The sequence below is a fragment of the Maylandia zebra genome, linkage group LG7 (genome assembly GCF_041146795.1).
Source record: "Maylandia zebra isolate NMK-2024a linkage group LG7, Mzebra_GT3a, whole genome shotgun sequence".
Lineage (NCBI taxonomy): Eukaryota > Metazoa > Chordata > Actinopteri > Cichliformes > Cichlidae > Maylandia > Maylandia zebra.
In genome coordinates this window covers 14,296,217-14,319,463 of record NC_135173.1, presented here as the reverse complement: position 1 = coordinate 14,319,463, position 23,247 = coordinate 14,296,217, and the positions used below count along the sequence as shown (strand labels likewise).

At 39.7% G+C, this 23,247-nt stretch overlaps 2 protein-coding genes across 2 annotated transcripts; both read right to left on the bottom strand.

Annotated features, from left to right (window-relative positions):
• Position 1: 1 nt before the first annotated feature.
• Positions 2 to 9,256, bottom strand: man2c1 (mannosidase, alpha, class 2C, member 1). Its single transcript, XM_004553108.4, has 26 exons — positions 9,055 to 9,256; positions 8,411 to 8,536; positions 8,200 to 8,323; positions 8,042 to 8,112; positions 7,767 to 7,944; positions 7,489 to 7,678; positions 4,994 to 5,100; positions 4,790 to 4,900; positions 4,617 to 4,709; positions 4,389 to 4,505; positions 4,211 to 4,306; positions 3,975 to 4,120; positions 3,501 to 3,624; positions 2,898 to 3,019; positions 2,727 to 2,812; positions 2,299 to 2,445; positions 2,130 to 2,209; positions 1,954 to 2,048; positions 1,772 to 1,876; positions 1,517 to 1,673; positions 1,286 to 1,429; positions 1,053 to 1,162; positions 882 to 961; positions 614 to 756; positions 400 to 503; positions 2 to 320 (listed from the first exon to the last, which is right to left on the bottom strand). The coding sequence occupies exons 1-26, from the start codon at positions 9,153 to 9,155 to the stop codon at positions 209 to 211; spliced, it is 3,069 nt and encodes a 1,022-aa protein (XP_004553165.3). The 5' UTR covers positions 9,156 to 9,256; the 3' UTR covers positions 2 to 208.
• Positions 9,257 to 13,870: 4,614 nt separating this feature from the next.
• ca12 (carbonic anhydrase XII) lies at positions 13,871 to 22,877 on the bottom strand. Its single transcript, XM_004553109.5, has 9 exons — positions 22,731 to 22,877; positions 22,417 to 22,437; positions 19,979 to 20,158; positions 18,821 to 18,963; positions 16,371 to 16,466; positions 16,222 to 16,285; positions 15,880 to 16,037; positions 15,590 to 15,716; positions 13,871 to 14,936 (listed from the first exon to the last, which is right to left on the bottom strand). The coding sequence occupies exons 1-9, from the start codon at positions 22,792 to 22,794 to the stop codon at positions 14,284 to 14,286; spliced, it is 1,506 nt and encodes a 501-aa protein (XP_004553166.3). The 5' UTR covers positions 22,795 to 22,877; the 3' UTR covers positions 13,871 to 14,283.
• Between the last annotated feature and the right edge of the window lie 370 nt (positions 22,878 to 23,247).

The window sequence follows — 23,247 nt, the reverse complement described above, 5'->3', positions numbered from 1 at the left end:
CTTGTTGTACAAATTGTTTATTAATTTGATACAAAATAATCAAATCAAATTACTTTTAAACGGCGTATAAACAGTACCAATCATATAAAGTGTCCTCGTAAACTGTTAGTAAAACAGCAGCCAATTCAATGTAATCTTTAGCTTTCATGTAATGTATAAGTGTTAATCCGTATTCCACTTCCATAAGGCTTAGTGAAATCCCACGTTATCACATGATCAGCAATAGTGAGACAATCTGAAAGGGATTGAAGTCCAGAGTGATTCCTTCTGATGTAACCGGTACTGGCTGGTTGGGGTCTTGCTTCTCCAGGAGGTCACAGCTAAAAGAGGAAAAGACAAAGCTTTACTCATACAACACAGGAAAAAGAAAAACCACCCAACTAAAATAGAAACACTTACACCCAAGCTTCCCTGACTGGAAGTGCGGTTCTCAGAGTTGCAGTCACGCTGCTCCCATGCGACTCGTAAAGGCGGACTACGAGCACCCCACCTCTGTCCTCAGCCTGTTGTGGTAAATGATTAAAAAGCGAATAAAATGAGAACATTGTTTTCAGGAAGGGCAGTCTAAAGTTCCCACGCAAGACGATACAGATCTGATTGTTCACTTTGATACCTGCTTTATTGTCTCCAGTACGACAGCTTGAGAGGTCACAGAAAAGGCACTCCAGGGCACAGTGTCGGGGCTGCACTGGATTAACCTCAGAGGGAAATTGAGGTTGTAGGCGCACTGGATGACAGAGGCTTCTTGGAAGGATCCTATACAAACAGCACAATATTACATTAGACACAAATAACTAAACGTACTGGGTTTAAGCTTAACTTATTACCTATTTCCAAGATCACATCAAAAGGAAAAAAAACAAAAAAACAGTATAACTTACTTGTGTGTGGCATGATTGCATATGTGAAGTGATGAATCCCCATATCAGCAGTGGCATCTGGGGCCTTGGGTGCTCTCAGTCTGAGATAAAGTGAGATGCAGGAGTTAAAATGTTGTATGCCTGAATTGTACTGCTTGTAGGAGTGTTGTAAATGAACAATGGGAACCTCACAGGGAAAGAGTCATTGTGTTCTTGTGCACAGAGTAGCCGTATTTGCAGTCGTTCAGCAGTGAGACTCCAAAATTGTGCTCTGACAAGTCGGCCCATTTGTGGCCCCAAACCTGAGAAAGGAAACGGATGACACAACGACATCCACGAGTAACACTTTTGTTACAACAGTGAAGTGTGACATAACAGTGAAAATTTGTGAATTTTAAGGTGAACACAGCTTTACAGTGTCGTACCTCGAATTTTGCCCAGTCCCACGAAGTGTTGCGATGAGTGGGTCTCTGCAAGTGGCCAAACTGGATCTCGTAGGTAGCATTGGGGCTGCGAACTCGCACAGGAAATTCAACCTTGAGAAACTTGTGAGATTCTGCCCACTGAACCTGAAATTGGAAGACGCAGCACGTTTTTTTGCTGAAAAATAAATCTTACATGCCTCAGTGCCACATTTCTGAAACATTACAGCCTACTTCTGTGCTGAACTTGATGTAAGGACACATGGCATCCATGATAATCTCCTGTGTGATTGTGCTCTTATCACTGATCCTCAGGGTGAAGCTGACACTGCCCCGCAGTCCGCCTGGTGACACCACATGAACTGGCTGCACCACCTCTGCCACTGGTTTCCTATTAAGTTTGTTTTTTCTGTTAGTTTTATGATACTGATATACTGAACAGTACTAAAATATTTGAACTTAAATGCATTTGACAGCAATGGCTGAAACCTTGTCTGGAGATGGTAGTCCATTACATCCCATGCGTCCCAGTACAGGGGGACATCGTCAAACATGACAAACTGGTTCCCAAGGCAACCATCAGAAATGCTTTCCCTGAAATCAACACAGTGGTGAGAAACTCACTGTTGCAAGTACAGTAGTAGACAATATGCACCTTTTACACGTCTTACCTGTTTGCGCTGATCAAACACAGCGATGCCAAAGTGCCCTCTCTGTTTATGGCTGTCTTTAAAAGACCATTCTCCATGACGACTGTGCCATCAGCCTACAATTTTACACAGTTAACTAAATCAAATGGCAAAATAGATGAAATTTATGCAATCATCTTTCTATATGTAGCACACACCTGAACGGTGACAGAAACCGGAGTCACTGGCGGTGTGTCTTTCACGGGAGACACACCGATGCTGGAAGCTCTCACCAGAGCTATAGTGCCACACATACCAGTGAACGTCAGATATGAAGTTTATTGTGTGAGGAGCACAATATAGATATACTGGAAATACACAACAAACCTAGACCACTTTTTTCAGCTCCCTCTTGAATCTGGACAACTTCAAGACGTTCCCAAGGCAGAGAATTGAACACGGCCATGGAGCTACCTTTTGCCACCAGGGCTTCACATGCGTCACGCAGAAGTGCAGCACCACCACTGCGGATATCTGAGACAGGATGTGTGAATCAGAATGTGAATACTTTATTAATCCCAGAGGAAATGATGGGGGCACAGCGCTCCAGGTCGGTAAGAACAGTAACTACCTAAACGAAATTAAATATTACAATATATTACAAAGTTACAAAAGCTCTAATAAATACAAATGGCTCAAATTAGAAATTTCCCAGCATATTATGCTAATTAAATAGTTAACATTGAAAACTTTCTGGAAACTGTAAATAAGCACTGCGCTGATTTAAGCTGCAATTAAAAGCTGTAAAAACTCACCTTCATAATATTTCAGAGCATCCTCCACCACCATCTCTATACAGCTGCCAGGAATCACGTCGTGAAACTGGTTTAGTAGAAGCAGCCTGCAAATGGGAAATTAACAACACATTTTCAACCTGCAGACACAAAGACTCACAGTGTTTAGTCCAATAAAGATTGTGTTTGAACCTCCAAAGCTCTTGCAGTTTCTCAGCAGGGTATGGAAACGTGTTGTTGCGGTACAGCGCCAAGCTGCTGGCTATCTCAATATCATGAAGCAGCGTCTCACACTGGCGGTTTCCTCTTTTTATCTAAACAAAAAAAAAAAAAAAAAAAAAAAAAGGCAGGCAATTAAAATGACATACAGCAATCAAACACATGAAATATTTTTGAACTGAAGCATAATTTTATAGATGTAAGGTATAAACTTTGCATGAATCACTGTACTAAGCAGGATTACGTTCTGTTCTACAGGTAATAGTTCTTAAATCCCTTTATATACTCTTGTGTATCTTATCTAGCTTCTCTATCATAATAATTAACTATTCCTTATAAATATATTAAACAATCATGACTGTATAGTGATCTAAGCAGCTTCCCACACAGTCTACCTAATTGTCAAAGCCGCTATCCTATGTAAACCTACTGTAAGAATATATATATATACACATATAAAAATTTTTTATTACAAATAGTATTACTGTGGTCACTCCCTGTTTTCCATCTGTTTTCTTTTCCACACAGATGAACAAGTTGTGGACTATATAATGACGACTATAACTATTATTCTACCTGTGCCTGTGTGGTGTATGTTCCATTGTGTAGCTCCAGAAAGAGCTCCCCCGTCCACGTGCACAGCAGAGCTGAGTCAGCCTGCAGCCGAGTGAAAAGCTCATCAGGAGTGGACATCTGGACTCTGGAGAGATGAGCACGAGCTATGACATCTCTGGTTAAAGCTTTGTTAGTTATTATGACGCAAATACTGAATGACTCATTGACTCTATTGAAATTTAATCTACTGTACTATTTTGTAAAAATAACACAATGACATAGCTAGACATAACTCATCCTTTTTATTTCCTTTTTTTTTTTACTTAAACAAGCTTGAATCAGCCTGATTTACACACCCTTCCCTTTAAAAACTCCTGGAAATGACAAAAGAAGAGTTATGACTAAATCGATCAAGAGAAGTGTTTCTGGATCATTTCTGGGCCTTGGTCATTGTTATCAATGAATTACATGTTAATGTAAGAGACAGGAACTGACTTAGGAAGTCCATTTGTGTCCTGAACAAGGCGCAGTCTGTCTAGCATGAGCTGTGTGGGTCCGCCACCACCGTCGCCAAAACCAAAGAGTGCTGCGCTGTGATTGGCTCTGCCCTTGTCTTTGTTATTTTTCAGAGTTTTTACCAGCTGTGGGCAGAGAAAGATCCCCCTGAATTAAATCTTTCATGAGAACAGACTCAGCATTCACCGTGTTTTGGATACTTTAATCTAACTTACATCTTCGACCTTGCCTTTCATTTCGTAGGAATTTCCAGGTGGGAAGTGAGTTAAAACTGTCGAGCCATCCAGGCCTTCCCAGAAAAACGTGTTGTGCTTTGAGAAAGAGAAATAAAGACTGAAAATTAAAACCTTCAACTGTTTTTACAAACATGCACTGTGGGAGATGTGCACTTACAGGAAAGGTGTTGACCAAATTCCAGCTTAGCTTCTGGGTCAAAAAGTTGGAAATGCCACAGCCCTGCATTATTTGCGGAAGCTGAGCAGAGTAGCCAAACGTATCAGGAAGCCAGAACTGTGGGACATTTAAAAAAATTCACATTAAATCAAATCAAAACAAAATCAAAAAGCCTCAAGAAATGTAGCTGATAAGCTGCCAGAAAGGTTAACTCTTATGAGTTCATACCTCTTTGCAATACCTCCCAAACTCTTTGTTAAAGAAACGCTGGCCCTCCAGGAACTGCCGGACCATGGACTCACCCGAAGGCAGATTTCCATCCTAACAGGCAAATATGTCAAATATATCAAGGCAGTTTACATGATATATAGTATTGCCTTTACTTTTAAGATGAAGTTTACCATTTCCACCCACGTGCCTCCAACTGGAATGAACTGTCCTTTCTTCACATAGTGTTGAATTGAGGAGAAGAGTCCAGGGTACCAGCTCTTTACCCACTGGAACTGCTGGGCCTGCACAAAAACAAAACAGTCAAAACTGGAGGGGACTGCTCAGATATTCAGAAGTGTTACGAGACATGTAAAGCTATGTTAGTGTGAAATTACCTGAGAGCAGGTAAAGACGAACTCTGGGTTCTTCTCCATTAAACGAATCACTGTCACCCAACTTCGGCCACATTTTCTAATGGTCTCCTCATAGGGCCACAGCCAGGCTATGGGTAAAGAATCATAATTATTGTTAGTATTTGAACTTAACTGACTATTAGATTTTCACATTTTGTATATTGAAAAATAATACAAAATCTATACTACCTATGGAAATCTATTTCTTACATTTTTTTTCATCCATTTCACAGTACTGTTACTGATGTTGCATAAATGCTTGTTATCCACCTGGATTATAATTTGTAAATGTGGTCTGACTGTGTATTCTCTGTCTCTACCCGAAGGTGGTGCTGTTCACCCTGTCTTTGTGAGTTTCCCCAGTGTGCTGAGTTTCAGAGGACAACTGATGACTGGCCAAAAAACTGATTACATAGATTTTTTCAGCTGTTTCCTTATTCACAAGCAGCCAGATCAGCAGATAAACAATACTTTCCTCCTCCATATTTACTTGCTCCTAACAAGACCGTGGCTTCAGTGGAAAAGTCAGTATTATGATTTCCATGTTAGAGTCTGTTTTTAAATGCAATGCTGCCTGAGAGCCTGAAGACCATCACATTCATTATTGTTTAATGACCTCATTATGACTTTTGGTCTTGTCCACAGATTTTGTCTGATGCTTTGAATCCTTTGACAATATTATGCGCCGTACATGACGAGATATTTAAGCTCTTTGCAATTTTACGCTGAGGAACATTATTCTGAAATCGTTCCACAAATTGTAGACGCAGATTTCTTGCAGATGGTTGAGCCTCCAAGATGCTCTGCTTATACTTAGTCGTGTTACTGACCTGTTGCCAATTTACCTAAATATTTCAAAATTGCTCTTCCAGCTGTTTCTTTTTAGTACCGCTTACTTTTCCAGCCTTTTCCTGGCCCCAATCCTAATTTATTCGAGACATGCTGCTACTATAAAGTTCATTAATAAAATACAGGTTTACAAGATTTGCGAACCATTGAATTCTGTTTTTATCTACATTTAAACAGTATTTTGACTGTTTTGGAAATAGAGTTGTAGTTTTATTACAGCAGATCCACATCAACACCGGCCATCACATTTTAAGCAGCATATTGTAAGTGGCATTGACATTTTCCATCCACGTTAAAGTATAGTGATTACTACTTAAGGTGAGGAGAGCAGTGCCGACTTGAGATCTGTCGTATATATTGAAAATATCTGCTGTGAATAGTCCTGGGCTCTATTCCAGGAAGGCAGTAGAATAAGCTCTGAGTTTAAGAATAAACTCTGAGTGGATGAACTCTTTCCAAGTCTTTAATAAATGTAAAGTTTTATCAGTAAAGGCAAACATGTTATAAGAAATGTCTCAGCTGTTATAGATATTAATTAGTTTTGTGAGGATGAGTCGTTTTAAATAAAAATCACAGATCATGTTGGGGAAAAATAAAGCCATAACATTTCCAGGCAGGACGAGCTGGGAAATGACCGGAGCCGAAGTGGATGTAGGCCTGATCCAGAGCCGTTACAGAGCCAATGATGCCTTCAGATGAATCCTGGGAATCATCTGAAGGCTTAAATTTCAGACACCATACTTTTCAAAATGTTAACACCATTTAATGTCTGAATCTCAATATGTGAGCAAATTTCAACATGAAATCCTCAGAGTGCGATCAAACTCTCTGCAGGCTGCATTGCTCATCTTCAATCAAATGTTCACATCATCTCTAAAATTCCAGCGGTCATACATATTTTCAGTAAGTGCAACTGATTACAAACACGACAAATGACTGAGTGAGTTGTGCCTCTAAAGCTTTATGCACATCATTGTTAAACTGCGACTGCTACAGTAACATACAGTAAATGTCTGCGGTACAAGGAGACTGACTATCTGACACCATTAATGTCCACAGAGTTAGACTCATAGACACACAGATTTTATTCTGAGCTGATTATAAATCTGTTACATAATTAGCCTCTCCGACCTCATATACTGAAGACTGAATGACCTTAAAATCACTATGGTTAAGTATACGAAATAGCATTTAGGTGTTTGTAAAAATGTAAACTTCTGCAGTTTAATTCACTCCGCTACAGTTTGGCACCATGAATGACGAAATGAATCAGTGTCAGCCAGCTGGGTCAGCTGGTTCTGAGTCTGTTACCTTGGTAACTGACTCATTATTGAAATGACCTCTCTTTCTGGAAAAGAAAACCTGAGTTTCCCTCATCTTACGTCGAGTTGTTAGTTAAACCTGCTTTGTGGAATAGAGCCCTAGTTTCTGAATCGCTGCAACCCCCCCTGAATTCTTTCTTCTCATAGTCTGGATTGTTTTGTTTGTTACTTTGGCAGAGCTCACCCTACAATTTTCATTGCATTTTGGACTGCAGTGGAACTGGTCATCTTTGGGAAAAGAGCGACACTTTGTCTGGCCAGGTGGACTCAACTAGGACTTAATCAAACCTAAAATAAAAACATTACCCGAGTCTATGTGGCAGTGACCCATTGCATGGACAGTATGCTGGCTTTCTCCATTCCGCTGGTTGAAGAAGGTGCCTGCCAGACTATGTACTTTAGCAAAAGAACTGGGGTCAGAGGGGTCACAGAGGTTCACCATCTCATTGACGGTGAAGAGCGCCTGGTAGCCTCGCTGCTCTTCCTCTCCAAGCTCCTGTGAAGAAGAGTACAGAATGTCATGTTTGGCTTACAATGTTTTTTTAAGTAATGTATCATCATGCACTATTTTTGGTTGATAGTACCTTTACAATGTCAACAAGCATCTCAAAGTCTGTCAGCAGCTCTCTTACATCCCCGTTGAATACAACTAGCTCAGCTTTCTGTACAGAAAACTTCCGGTTTGGATCTGGAGGTGCAATCTGAGAGCCCTGACCAGCTCCAAAAAGCCCGTTGCAGGCCATTTCCACATACAGGGTGAGACTAAACAGAGACACAGATATGCGTAAATTTGGGGTTAAAGCTGTCTAAAAGATGTGGTTGCTGCTGATTCAGCAAAAATAAGATCAGATCAACTCACCTGTGCGGCTCCTCATCCTGCAGACACTCAGAGAGGATGTAGCTCGTCTTTTCACCTTCTTTAGTCAGGCCCTACAAATACAAACAGCATGAATAAGGTGGAGGTTAAGCCGAATATTTCTGCACTTTTGCCTTTAAATAAATTTGCCGCTGCGTTACCTGAACTGGCTGCTCGTCTCTCCAAACCATTGCTTCTCCATCACTTTCCCACAGAAGATGAACCGCTTTTCCTCTCCAGGACTCTGGGATTTTCAGAGTGACTTTAAACCAGCAAGTCCACCACCTTCAACAATCATCATACTTGAATTAGTGGCAAGATCAGAGGGAATAATAAATCCCAGAGTGATAAAAATCTGTTAATCTTACTTACGTTGGTCCAAAGGTATCGCCAACTTTACATGGGTCAAAGATCTGTTTGGAAGCTTCTGCGAACGTGATCCGCTTAGGGGTGAGGAAACAGGCAAGTGATTCCAGGGGGCAAGAGTCTCCATAAAGCCTGGGAAGACCAAACCATTTAAAATTCATAGAAATCCATAATCATAAATCATAATCTCCATTTCCACGTTGAAGCTTTAAAATACCTTCATACTGAGACTCTAAAATCAGAAAGTCCTTTCATACTGGCTGTGTGACTGATGAAAATATCAGTTAAACTACAGCAGCCTTTTTTGTGGTAAAGTCACATTTTGAATTTTTATAATAAAGAAAAGTAGAAAAAAAGTGCATTTCACTTAAAGGAAGTTGTACTCTAATGCATCATAACTACTGGGACACTTAACGCAATGTTGCCTGCAATATGTATTGCATACATGCTTTCCACAGTTATTAAGAAAACAACTCTCTGTATAAATGCAATGGGCTAAATAAATTGCATTTTCCCCTCGCAGTATTTTGCAGTCACGGAGACTCACGCTGACGTATAAGGTAACAGAAAGCAAAAACTTTATCTCTGCTGTACTACATCGTTAAATTCGGATTCTCCACGTCAGTGCAGCTGAATGAAAGAAACCTTACCGTCCTCTCAGATTGCAGTCAGTGAAGTAAATATCCGAGATGAATTTCTCTGCTCTCTCGAGGAGAGTGCGCCTGTTCTTCAGCACAGGCAGGTGATACATAACGACAAAAGCAACCAAACGCTCGCAGACTTGCAGCTGCAGCACCGAGAACAGCTAGACTTGAAGTGAAAAATTAGCTCAATTCTTCACACGAGACCCCGGAAGTAATAAGGTTTTATTATTGCACTTGAAGGAATTATCCGCTAGATGTCACTATTGTCCAAAAAGAAAAACCCCGACAGTAACGAACACGTTTTATTCTTTAAGAAATCACGAAAGGCAGATTGACTCAAAAATGTAAGACAGATTGTATTTGAACATTTTTAATGATGAGTTTTGTCTGCATTTGTTGTACACAAAAAACTGTATAGCTCACTATGACAAACATACCATTTGCCACATCTTGACACATGTAATGGTGCATTTATTTTTAAAATCCCAAACAAAACAAAACAGTATAACAAGAATAAAATTTGATGAGCAGACAAAATAAATAAACGAGTAACAATTACAAGAAAAAATATATTAATGTGTTAAAGACCTGGCACACGGAGGGAGCATTTTATTGTGACAAAACGAATCACCTCATGCTTATTTTGCTTTAAGATTGTACTTCTCATTTACACAGGCTTTTTAATCAGTCTAAACATTCTGATATAATTTCCAGTTCATCCATCACCTCCACACATTACAGCTTTCACCAGACAAACACGCTTTAACCAGGGATTAACAGCTCCACATGGTCATTACTACTGCAGGAAGATGGAACTGACTACGTCTGTAAAATACACAAAGCAATAACTCATCTCAAATTATACAAAAGAATGGCATAAAGAAAGGCTAAGGGAAACCTGATGAGGATAACATGTTAACTTTCCAGCAGTCCTGTGGTTAACTGTACAGCCTACAGGCCAACTAAGAAGCTATCAGGAGTGCTGGGGAGTTAGTCTTGTGATCCGACTGCCGGACAGAGGGTTAGGGGTCAGCCCACGAGTGGCTGGAAACACAAAAGCCTTTTTTTCCTCAACATTTTTCACAATGAAGGAGCTGTGTTTGAATGAAGCTAAGCACCCTTTTATTATGAAATCCATAAAGCAACTGTAAGTACAGGGTTGTTGGAATTGTGGTATAGCCCATCCCTCTAGGGCCATCCTATCATCAGAGATGTCTGTCAAATCCTATCCCCCTATTGTTTGAACTGTGGTTGGGCTTTCCACCATGCCAGGACAGCCCTAGGGAATGGGTGCCATGATTTGACTTGACCTGAGATTTTCACCAGTTCAGCTCTTGGCTCTTGCCTGGTAGACTCTGTGTGAAGCTCTCCTTAGGAAACACACCACATCATGTCAGATAAATAAAGTGGAATTAAAGAGGACAGCTGTTCCTCTTGCATGCAGTTTAAAACATCCAGCATGAAGGCCTACCATCTTCTGCCTGCCACAACACAGCAAAAGGACTCCAGATTGTGGCTTGAGAGAAAAAAGTACTTCCCAAAACCCTAGAGCCACACGCAAACTTTATCATGTGATGTGATTAAACCTTGCATGCCTTTATAAATCTCCAAAGTGACCCATGGGGCAAAAAATAAATAAAGCGAGTGATGCAAAGGGACAAAAGTCTTAAGGATGTTGAAGTTTCTGAGCTCCTTTGAAGTGTGATTCAGAACAAGGAGTTATACTCTTGAGCCATACTCGTCCTTGTCTCCAGTATTGTATCCAACATGCATGCCTTTGTCTCGTCCAGCAGCAACTCTAAAAAAAAAACAAAACAACAGGTGATACTGTGCTTTAAAGAAACACAGTTATAGTTAGCAGTGAGGTGTAAGAAATGATGGGGGGAGCATTTAGACAAAGATGTAACGTTAAACACCTTTCAATCCCTTCCAGGATGTAATTTGGAATGAGACTGTGACATAGCCTTTCATCTCCAAAAGTATGCATTTATGTGTTTTGGAAGGCATTGTCAGCACTGCTGAGCCTCACAACAATAAGGTCTTTGGTTTGAACATCCTGGATAGTTGCAGGCTGTGTGGCGTTTGCATGCTCTTCCTGTGTGTGGATAGATTTTCCCAAGATACTGCACCTTAGATTAATTGGTGATTTGAGGTACAGAAAGTGATTAAAAACACAAAGAATAAAGTGCTGTATGAACATATTTAAGTTTCACTTTAACTGCTTGAGTGGTCAGCAAGAAAAGTGCTGTAGATACGTCGGTCCATTTCTCCCCTCTGGTTAATACTAACCTATCCTTACATATTTAAACTAACATTGTTTTCCATATCTAAAAGTATGAATGCAGTAGTATACTCACATATCACTCCTCACCAGTGTGGAAGTTATCAGAATTTAAAAACAACTATAACATTACTTCCTCTAGACATAAAATTCTACATGCTTGTTTTTCTAGGTCAATTATTTTCATATATTTGTAACTATGTATCACAAGAATTACATAATAAGTTACAAAGTAACCCCATAAACATTGTCTAGTGTCCTACTAGTTGTTTATAGAAAACCATAACTGCACAAAAATGGGTTTATGATTCATGTGTTGTCACACTGCCAAGGAGTGACTAAGAGTGGCACAAGTGAATGCACACACGTTTCCCACCTATAAAATCCATTTAACGAGGGCACAACCACTATCAACTCCTGGACTTTTAAACTCTATATTTGATTGTCAGTTAAAGCAATCTGTCTCAATGTGTCAAATTTACATAGTCTTGTGTACTTTGTATTCCAGGCTCCATATCCAGTCATATAAAAAGCCAGTCAAATTCTTGTTGTACTTAGATATTTAGACTTCCTTAAAAAGTGTGGGGCAAACCAGGTTTGAGCGCCTTGACAACATTGTTCAAGGAATGGAAATAATCAAGCAGAGCAGATGTGGTTTAGTTAAAAAACAAAATGCATACAATAAGTTATTGTTCAGCAAGGGATGTTTTCTGTGATTTTGCCCTTTACCTACCTTTTTTGCCTTAATATGCAGCACATCAAGGTGACAATGAAAACAAGTCCCAGTGTACAGCTCACCAGTATGGGAACCAGTAAACCTGCAGAGCAGCATAAATATATATTTTGTCATAAGTGGCGATTATTGTTAAATAACAATTTCTAATGGGGTATGTTTATATTTCAGAGGCCTAAATATAAACTTGAATTTTCATGTGACATATCATAAATGAACAGAAATCAATACTTAGTAAGTCTTAATAATAAGGCTTTACTTTTAGACTTAGATGTGTTTAGTGATCTAAGAAATACTTAAATAATTAATAAATTATTATTATAAACCTTCATGTTATGTATTGTGGCTTAACATGATTATACATGTCTGTTTAAAAATAGTTTACTGAGCCTAAAGCAACGTACCAGTGTTTATCCAAGAGAGGTCGTCTGAGTAACAGAGAGAGAGAGAGAGAGAGAGAGAGAAATAGTGAAAATGCATTTTAACAGATTTTAACTCAGATAAGGAAAATAGTGAAAGGACGACCCATGACTGATAATAGAGGGAAAATAATTACATTTCAGTAATTTTCATAGGAGAAACAGACACTCATATGACACAAACATTGGAATTTTTGTTCCTCTCAAATTTCTCCCGCAGCCCATTGACCCATTTGAAAAAATGTATATAATGTATAAATGAATTATCTGTGAATGATGGTGAGACAGGTGTAATGGTGAAGATGCAAGGAATAGAGAAGGTGGATGAATATAAATACCTGGGGTCAGCCAGACAAAAAGCAATGGGTGATCTACAAAAGAGGTGGAGAACAGAGTGCAGGCAGCGTGGTGGAGTGGGTGGAGACAAGTGTCTGAGATGATTTGTGACACAAGGATGCAAGATTGAGAGGGAAGCTTTACAAAAATAGTATTGAGATCTGCCATGATGTATTGTATGGAAACAGTGGTATCCTTAAAAAGACAGAGGGCAGAGCTGGACGTGGCTGAGTTGAAGATGGTAAAATTCACTAGGAGTGACCAGGATGGGTAGGATTACAAATAATTCCATCAGAGGGACAGCTCAGGTTGAGTGGTTTGGAGACAAAGTCAGAGAGAGACAGCTGAGATGGCTTGGACATGTGTAGAGGAGGGATAGTGGATATATTTGACAATGGATGCTGAAGATGCCAGACAGGAGGAAAGGAGAACGACCATAGAGAATATTCATGGATGTGGTGGAGGAGGACATATAGAGGGTGTGTAGTGGTTCCCTTTTGGGACCAGATGAAGGAAAAAGAAGAAATCATCTGTGCTGTGACGTGGATCAAGTCAGAATTTTAAATACACAAGTGCAGTCTAAAACTTTATCTTAACTATAGTTAACCCTCAACATTTTTAATTTGACTACTTCTTTAATCCTCCTCTATATAGTTAAGGTGCAGAATCTACAAAGTACACACTTCTTTTTCGTGGCATGCAAAATAAACATAATGTAGTCTAATAACTTGCTGTCATTTCTCCTATTTAAGCATTAAATTCTGTTCATAGATGTGCAACTGAAAACCTTTAATGCTTTATTATTTTATATAAATATAGAAGCGAAATGTAAAAAGCTTCCATTACCCTGCAAAGATCTAAAAATCATGTTAGCTCAAAATAAATTCTTTTGGTTTAGCCACATTTCTACATTGTGTATGACAATAATTACTAGCATGGCTCCAGAATTACCATACTATAGGACTGAGCTTGGCATCCAGTAAAACACTTTAAATGGTCCTTGGCATCTCCCACTCGTACAAGTTGACACGTAAAGATTTTCACACAGGAAACTTGTCATTTTTTATAGTTTATTGAAAAGCATTGCTTAGCCAGGCAAATGTGGGCAAAGATACCAAAAGTACTAACAAATTAAAAAAAAAATTTTCAGAGCAAAAATATACACACTGAGATAGTCCTATCATTATACTGAGGACAGTCACTGCTGGGCACTGGTTTTGCATCCGATTGATTTTGTGCAAAAAACAAACAAACAAAATCTGTGACAAAGAAAAACTGTTAACGTTTCTGAAAACTACAAATATGTGCACACACAGGAAAGTAAAATTGTAATATCACGTACATAAAGCATAAACTGGTTAAAAGAATGCAGGGCGTGGCTTGGAAATTTGGCTGTCAGTGTGGGACACACAACTGATGTCTGCTACAGAAAGTCACACTGAGTTTCAACAATGCCAGGCATCTCTCTAGTCTTCCCACTCCATAGGCAAAAGCCAAGGATGTGGATAACCCTGGCTTTGTGGTTTCCTGGAAACTGTAGCAGTGGAATGACCATTATATTGTGTCATTGGCACGTCTTTCTCCAATGCTGTGGAAGTCTTTCTTTGATTCATCATGGCTTTAGTCAGGGAATGATTTAACTCAGTAGCCTCGTCTGTTGGCCGTCCCTGGAGAATATACCTGATGGTAGGGAGAGCTAAGTCTGATCTGCACTCTAGGTAGCTTTTTAGGTTAAGCTCAGGGAAAACTGCATCTCTAAGAGCCTGAACCATCTGATTCTCAGCATGGGACTGTTTGAGCTGGTGGGAAACTCTCTGCTCCAGTGAGACGTAGCTCAGTGTGTTTTCTGCTAGCCTGAGTTTTCCCACATGGCGGTTGGCCTGGCTTTTCTTCCCAAGGGATGGATTCAGCGTTTGTTGTTTGGATTTGGCCAGTCTCTCATTCTGCTGGGTTTTGAGGTCTTTCTTCTTGCCAGCATGGTGTTTCTCTGAGCCACTTGGTAGGAGCTTGTACAGGTCTTCATCAGCCAGGTCTCCTAAGTCGCCAACCAGTAGCTGCTGTATGATTTGCTTTCTTGTTAACGGAGATGTAACTGTAAGAGTACCATGCAGTCTTCTGCCTGCATCAGACACAGAGCCAATGTTGTTAAACATCCCCGCAAGCTGGATGCTCATTTGGACGATGATGGATCTTCAAGCCCACCATGCAACAGCGCTGCTCATAGCGATACAGTAAAAGCTCAAGCTGCTGTCTGCTAGCTAGCGCTTCTGAGAAGCTCATAGCATGGGATTTCACACTGCCATGTCACAGCACGTCTCATTAGGAAAGCATAGCTCTGCGTGGAAAGCTTTGAGGAAACCATGCACATTCATACCACACAATATGGACCTAAATACCATACATTGCGGTACACCAGGCAACCACATAAAAGTCAGGCTTTAGGGACAAATTTAAGGGCTGCAGATGTTTTCAGCATGTCAGAGGAGTGGTTAAATCAACATGTCTTAAAAGATGGCGTACTTCCAGACAAGCTCATCAAGCTCAATCAAATTTAAAAATGATCAGCATCAAATCTAAGCCACAAGCAGGTTACACCATACAAGCCAAAGCCAGCATGACAGCTGTAATCTCTGCAGCAGAATAAAAGCCCTCAATTCATTCAAATGTGTCTTTCAGCCTTTTTTTAAAGCAGCACAGCAGCCATGTCGCTTATGTGACCTTTTCACCCATGCTCAGGTAATAAAGCAAGCCATGTTTGTAGACCATACTTACGTTCTTTGAAAGATGCCAAGACGAGCCGATTGTCAACAGGTTGCGTTTTCCTGTAGTTGTTACTCAGCGACATAGAGGCTGAGTCCTGGGCATTCGAGGAGTAGAGCGTTGCTGCTAGGGTCAGAAACTAAATAAAGCACAGCAAAACAAAAGCAAGTTTAGCACAAAGGCTTTTCCACACCAATAAAGTTTAAAAGACGCCACACACACACATCTTAAAAAATTTTTTGCAACTGCTTTCTTATTCTAATATTAAACCTGGTTAAAAGTCACTTCAGCTGCTGAAGCACCTGTTGGCGAGAAACTGTTATAGGATTCCTGAACACCGTCCACAGGACACTCGGATAGCACGGAGGAGTCGTCAGTGAGCCGTCGTAGCGATAATACTCATCCAAACGCGTAGGCAGCAAAGCTCTGATGTTGAAAGCAGGCACCTTCACTTTCTGATCTGACAGTCGGAATGACAAAACAGAAATCAGCTGTTGGGTGACATTAATGTAAAATCCATGACTGTCATATGAATGATTCACACCTCAAACTTAGATAAAGAATCACAAACACAGCTTATGTTTTGCATAGGCTTATGTTTACTCCACATTAGTACTTAGAAAAAACTAGTACTCAGGTCTTACCTCTGTATATAATACGATTTATGAACTTCAGAATGTGCTCAAAAGCTGGATTGAACATCCCAACCTTTATAGAAACACAAATAATGAAATAGTTAGGTCTACTTTACAGAAGAAAACAAAATTACAGAACATTATCCACAAGGTCTCACCTCAACCAGCACACCCAGCACAGCCAGGCCATCAGATTTGTCCACGGCGGTGGAAATATTGGGATACTTATCTGAATTGTAATGCACTACATGCAACTGTGAACAAAAAGAACAATATGTCAAGATCCTGTGGAGAAAAACACAAAACAAGAAGGTATTTTATGTAAATCACTCTCATTTTTATAACTCACGCCATCTGTGACATAGTACTAATAGCAGCGATTTGGTGGGGTCATGGAAAAAGTGACACATACACTGCCAGATTGTTATGTACACCACTGCATCACTGCAACAGCCCTGTGATAAACCTTAAAGTACCTTAAGACTACTACCCTGTGTTCAGACTATTACTTAGTTTCGGGCGAGCATGGAGGTTGGTATATCATGTCATTATAACGTCTCTGCTCTCCATGTTATCTCCTTTTTATTTAAATGACAACTGTTATTAGTGTACACTTATAATAGCTGTTCAATGCAGAGAGTAGATGTTAGTTGGATTGAACATAAGTGGAGGTATTCAGAAAGCATTGAATGCAATCTTCTGTGGAAGAAAATACCAAAAGAAAATATTTTACACCAGCTTTCAGAACGTTATTCTATATTCTGTACAACCCAAAGGCTTCTTAGCCCTTCTGACCAAATAGTTTTATTTACAGACTTTGCTCTGTCTTGAGAATTAAGGAAGACCTTTTCACCATTTCAGGAAAATGTTCAATTTCCCATCATGCCATGCCTCCAAAACAACATGTCATCAAGGAACTGTGGTTCTGGAGTCTGGAGAGACTTGAAAAGACGCATGTTTTCGAGATGTCCACACAGAAACTCAGGTCAAACCACAGCACCTTAAATGTGGCTGCACAGCAGCTGGAGCGTGGTCACATAAAATGAACACAGGTTGCAGTCGTTTCAGTCTGCCCACTGTAATCCAAATAATTCCAAATTATATACAACAGTATCCCATTTTCACCTACTTTACTTTAAACTTGACTTTCAAATCGTCTTCTTTACCTGAAGTGCCAAAGTAAATAAATGAAACTATTGTGTGAAACCTGTTTACAGGGCTTCACACGTTAAATAGCACAGACAGCCGCTCATTTAGCGAAGTGGTTTAAAACCACAGTATATAATAGCCTGGTACATACAATCCCCTAAAACCCTTTTGAGTAAGAGACTACATACCATCTAGCAATGAACATTCTGATACCGACCGATGTCTTTTTTCTGACTTTTAGAATATGCAACTAAATGCCAAATATGCTGATTTGATGATTGTAAACCAATGATTTATTTTGGTAAAAGAATCCTCTATGTTCTCTGTAATATTAGCAGTGAGGGTTTAGAGTTAAAGTTTTTATGCATATAATTTCAATTTACACTTGATTGCACATCGAAATAGGCAGCACGTAGAAGCAACACATTCGACAGATGGGTGTGAGCTACATATTTGCAGCAGTCTCAACAAACCACAACAGTGACATGCGAATGCTTTTCATATTTCATATTTAGCAACATCATCTTTGAAGGGTGTCAGTGGCTTCGATTCCCCTGCCAGTCAAATGTCACACGTTTCAGTCACAAAGTATTAATGCTTTGCTTGAAGCCAGAGTTGTCACTTCTAAGTACAGATAAGGGTAAAACTTATTTAAATAAGCAGACACAGATAATCATATCTTTAAATCCTGACAGAAGAAATATTGTGTGATGTTTAATAACCTCACTCCACTCTCTCATTTAAATATTATAACTTCTGTTTCAGTTCTGTTTACTTCAGTTTACTTTGTTAGTCCTCCTCATCCATATTAATTGAAGGTTGCTTTTCTCATTCAATTCAGTTCAATTCAATTTTATTTCTACAGCGCCAAATCACAACAACAGTCACCTCAAGGCGCTTTATATTCTAAGGTAGACTCTACAATAATCCCCACATTGACTATGGAAAGTCAGAGTCAGTGAGTCTCTGTGCTGGAATCATTCTAGGACTAAAGGTAGTCACCTACAAAGAAAAACATACTGTTTATTCATACATGCCAGAGGGATGAGGTGAGGTGAGGTGAGGTGAGGTGAGGCAAGAAGCTACCTCTCAACTGAGAGTGTTGAGCTGGCAGGAAGACCAGTAGCAAAGAAAAGGCAGAAGTGAATCAGTAGCTAAAAGTTGGTAGAGTCAAGGAGAAAGTGAGATAGGCTACTGCTTGGTCATGACTGATGAGAAAGCTGCATCTTAGTCATATCACTTGCAGTTGATATTAAGATGGTACAGCTTATCGCCTAACACCATTCATCCTAACAGGAAATGAATGAGTTGATGAACCAACCAGAACGAATATCTGACATGTACATGTAGAAAGTTGCAAAGATATTGAAATACTTTAGGACAACTACCTTGAATTTGTACTTAAGTGTAGCACTGTAGTGCACTACCATCTCTGAAAAGTGCAGTTTGCATTGTTTACCTCTGCAGCATACTGCTTACTGTTCACCGTATGCTCAGAACCTGCAGGCCGACTGGGGGAGCCCCAGTGGAAATGGAGTTGAGCCGCAGTGTATCGGTTACGTAGGCTGGAGATGGACATCGTGGGGGACAATGAAAGCTGCACTGTGAATCAAAGCAAATGAAAGCACACATCAACATAAAGAGTCATGACTGCACCAGTAAACACTGGGGCATCACAAAACATGAGCTTTATCTAAACTGAGGAAGTCAGCATGCCAAATCCCCAACCCCCCACCCTTCCCTATCCCCACTGTCTTGTTCTGTCATAGTGGTGTAGCTGCTTTTAAGACCATTTATAGCCGGGTGACGCAAAGTGCATTTCGCATGATCGTCAGTGCATGACGAATGCTTGCACATGAAAACGCTTTGTCAGCCCATTTGGAATACACGTCACACTGATGATGCCACTCAGTTTGTGGTGTTGAGGCTCACCAGGTATGCACACATAAGCATTTCTGTGTTATTTGCATTCTGTGTGCAGAAAGCAGTTTTGTTATGCAGATATAACAGCAATGCATCCTTGCCAACATTCGGAAGGCATGACATGCATCCTCAGCTATACATGATTGTCACAAAAATTCCTAATGGAGCAGTTTGTACATGATGTTTGAGGGAACATGACAGAAGCGTATCTAACTAGTTTTGCAGCGCACAGTTTATTGCATAGTTTCACTTCACTTCGCTATGTTCTAAATAAATATTGCACATTAAATTTAAGCTGGTTTCCTTCATTAAGATGCGTCAGTCCAAGCAGAGGCGGATCAGATGAGTAGTCTTTGGTCATATTTTCCCAGGCAGTTAAGATAATAAGAGGTTGATTATAGAAAATTGTTGTGGCAAATGAAGAAAAAAGATCTGCCTATCATTTTCCTAAGTTTGGCCCAGAAAATAGGTCTCCACATTTATGTGTGGACATTTTAATGAATGCATAGACAAGCACATCACTTTGATTTGAAAAACTTTTAGATTTCAGGCCAAACAAAGCATGGCATACTTAAATATTTGCTTAGTTTGATACACACTGTCTTACTTGTGATGAGTGTAAGTACACATTACATCTTACATCGTATTGCGCGTCTTACATATTCTTTGGATAACACTGTTGATGTATACTCACCAGAGTGTCCATTGTTTCCAAGAGTGAGCTGCTCATTTGGAGACAGGTTGTAGTTCTGAACCTCAATTGGACGTAAAGTGGGATCGAACCTTAGCAGATCTGACTTCAAGTCTATTGGTGACTGTAGCGCTCCACCACAATACGGATAATGCTGGGACCAGTGGTCCTGTCCTTGGGGTCCTGCAACAACATTAACATTATTACATTATGCAATTTTTGAATCTGAATTTACCTATCTGAATCTGAATACCTAGATTTCAATTTTAAAAGTGTGGATTCACCAGAAAACATTAGCATGGACATTTTTCAGAAACTAAACTGTTTAATGTTATCAGGCAAACATCTCACAGTGTGAGGCTAAACAGTGGGTGGCTCCAAAGAGGGCTAGAGTTTGTTTTAGTGTGTAATAGATGTTTTATCTTTGGTCCAAATGACTTATTATTATCTATAAACAAGATGGTGGGAGGAAGCCTACGACTCTGCTCATGCGCTTTTTTTGAAGCAGTGAGAAAAGAGAACCAGCCTGCTGCTTGCAGGCAGCGCCACGCAGTGAGAATGCCGTCTCTCTCCAAATGAGAGGTTTCTATAAAGTGCAAGACACCGAAAATGGCCACATTTACAATTGAGTCATACGGTTTACAAAGCGACCTCAGTTTTTTTTGTCAGGGGGTTAACTCTCAAAAATGTTTCCTCCAAGGCCACGAGGCACAGTGTGCTTTAAAATAATACAGAAATTGGGAAACAATTATTTTTTAAAAATGGACTGAGAAGAAAAACAGGAAGCTGTTGAATGTGCATTTTCATTGCGTGATGTTTTAAGTGTAAGCGTCTATGCACTGAGCTTTTCAAACAACAAGTCAGGCTAATAGTTTGCAATGAATGGACTTCATCAAATTTGAAATGTCACATTTGTGACAAAATGGAAGAAGCTGTGCGTATGCTCTCATCTTGGCAGCACAATTGCTGCTAATTCATTATCTGTTTAGCATTCATCAAAAGATTCACCATTCACCATATGCCAGCTGACCATGGTTAAATATAAAAGATTGCCCCCAACCTCCCTCTCAGACAAATGTGGATTGACTGTATAAGACATGCCAGAAGTCGTCAACCAAAGTAGCAAAATCACTGAATACTTGTTTGATGAAAAGCTCCAAGTTCAATCTAGGCAAACCGTCTCTAACTAAGAAGAAAATTGTTCTTATTTTACTTTTTCTGTTACTCACTATTCATAACATTTGTGTTTTACTTTGATGCTGGGTGCCCTTTAATATAGGATGTTTAGTGGCCCTTGGTGGTCCCTAGGCAGTACTTGGTAGAACATAGATGACTGTGGGTAATTTCTACGTAAAAGAAATTTTAAAATAGAAGATTTTAACAAACTTTTCTAAGCAATCCTCTAAACATCACACTGGTAGCAGAGCAGGGCGAGAGGAATACAACAGACATTGTTAATCTCATTTATTTTATTCTCGTGCAAAGACTCATTGTATGTCCTTTGCCAGAGGGTGGAGTGTTGAGGTGGAGATAATTTATATGACTCAGCTGTAGCACCACCACCAACAGAAAGTGCTACCAGTAGACAGACTGCTGACTACTATAATGTGGAATTTAGTATTTAATCTATGTTATTCTATGTTATCTATTTTTGTATATTTATATATTGTGCATATTTCAGGATGAAGCACCAAGAAGCACTGTCACAGTGCACCGTACTGACATATAAGGTCAGTCATTATCCTAATTAAGAACAGATACATTCTAATCAAACTATATTAATCATGACTACAAATTACTGACCAGAGAAGTGGGTATTTTCTTATTCAGCCCAAAGGAACCAGAGGTAAAGAATCCCTCCACCGTTTGGGTAACTTTTAAAGGTAATAGAGGACTTGATCAGTGATTTTTTCCCCCAAAGATTGCTTAAGATTTTTCCAGAAAACAAAAACAAAAAAAATGTCAAGACAGATTATATACATTTCCATTGCTTCACCTGCAAAGATTTTGCTTTAGCATTCAGACATTTTTTTTGCTGTAAAATAACGACGAGAGGTTTTAGTAAGAGTAGTTTATGTAAGAGATAGACATGATTCAAGAAGTCCCTCTCCATGAAGCTTAAGGCACCAGACAAAGGCAGCCAGCCACTTATGAAATGTTATAATTGTAGAGTCCGACTTTGTTCATCACAGACAAAAGTGGTGACTGTGCATGGTGTTTACCACACTGTCATCGCTTTTGTCTTCCTGTTTGACACTGTGACTTAAAACACTGATGAAGAGCCAAAAAGAAAATGCTTTATGTCAGTTCTTACTGGATAGGCAAAGCCAAAAAAAACAAAACCCCCCATCAACAACAACTTTATTATATCATATAAACTTTTTATATTTTATTTACCATATATATATTACAAATTGTGTGTGAAATATTGTCACACTTACCATCATATGTCCATTTGGCACCTAAACAAGACAGAAAGAAAGCACTTGTAGAACAAGAGTTTACGGTACATACAAATGGTAAAATTTCAAAGCCAACTTTTGATGAATTAAAAACGATCACGAATCAAACTACACACAAAAGAAACACAAAAGAAAAAGTAAAAAAGAAAAACTTCTTGATCTCCGTCACTAAGCATGCAGCTGGATTGAGACACCTGCTTTAAAGCATCATTTTCTACCCACACACACAGAAAATCTTAGCAATGCATGGTAAGATTTCTATGTATTTATTTCTTTACTGTAGGAGCGCTTACCATGCACTGCGCTGAATAAAGTCAGCTGAAGGGAAACGATGACAGCGCGAGTCAGAAAGTGCATCTTGATCGCCTCAGACCTCCCTCGCAGTCTGCTGTCAACCCGGTGCGGAGCAAGAGCTTGAAGCACCGAAGCCCCAGCCTTCAAACCGGCCGGCTTTTTATACTCATGCCGTCAGCTTCTCTGTAGCTTGCGCTGACGTCAGAGCAACAACATAACCAGCCTCCACAGTCATTTGGTCACGGTCCGGATTGTGACAGAAACGACCGCATATAAGTACAGTCAGTCATTTAGGTTACCGAGTCCGATGTACCAGCAGACAAAAGATACAGACCTACACACTCCAAACACACTCCTAACATCTGTATTTGCTAACAGTTTAAAAAAAAAAATACAACTACTAGACTGTAATCCCTAACAGTTGTTCTAGCTCATAACTAATAAGCTCATAACCAAAGATGGGCAGTAACGCGTTACATGTAACCCGTTACTGTAATCTGATTACTTTTTTCAGGT

Coding starts and splice junctions, on each gene's coding strand:
- ca12 (XM_004553109.5), bottom strand. CDS start 22,794: ATGCACTTTCTGACTCGCGCTGTCATCGTTTCCCTTCAGCTGACTTTA. Junction 20,159..22,416: donor TGCCAAATGGACATATGATG/GTAAGTGTGACA, acceptor ATGTTGTTGCAG/GACCCCAAGGACAGGACCAC. Junction 16,286..16,370: donor TGCTGGGTGTGCTGGTTGAG/GTGAGACCTTGT, acceptor GTTTCTATAAAG/GTTGGGATGTTCAATCCAGC.
- man2c1 (XM_004553108.4), bottom strand. CDS start 9,155: ATGTATCACCTGCCTGTGCTGAAGAACAGGCGCACTCTCCTCGAGAGA. Junction 8,537..9,054: donor GACTGCAATCTGAGAGGACG/GTAAGGTTTCTT, acceptor TGGTCTTCCCAG/GCTTTATGGAGACTCTTGCC. Junction 7,945..8,041: donor CAGGATGAGGAGCCGCACAG/GTGAGTTGATCT, acceptor GTCTCTGTTTAG/TCTCACCCTGTATGTGGAAA.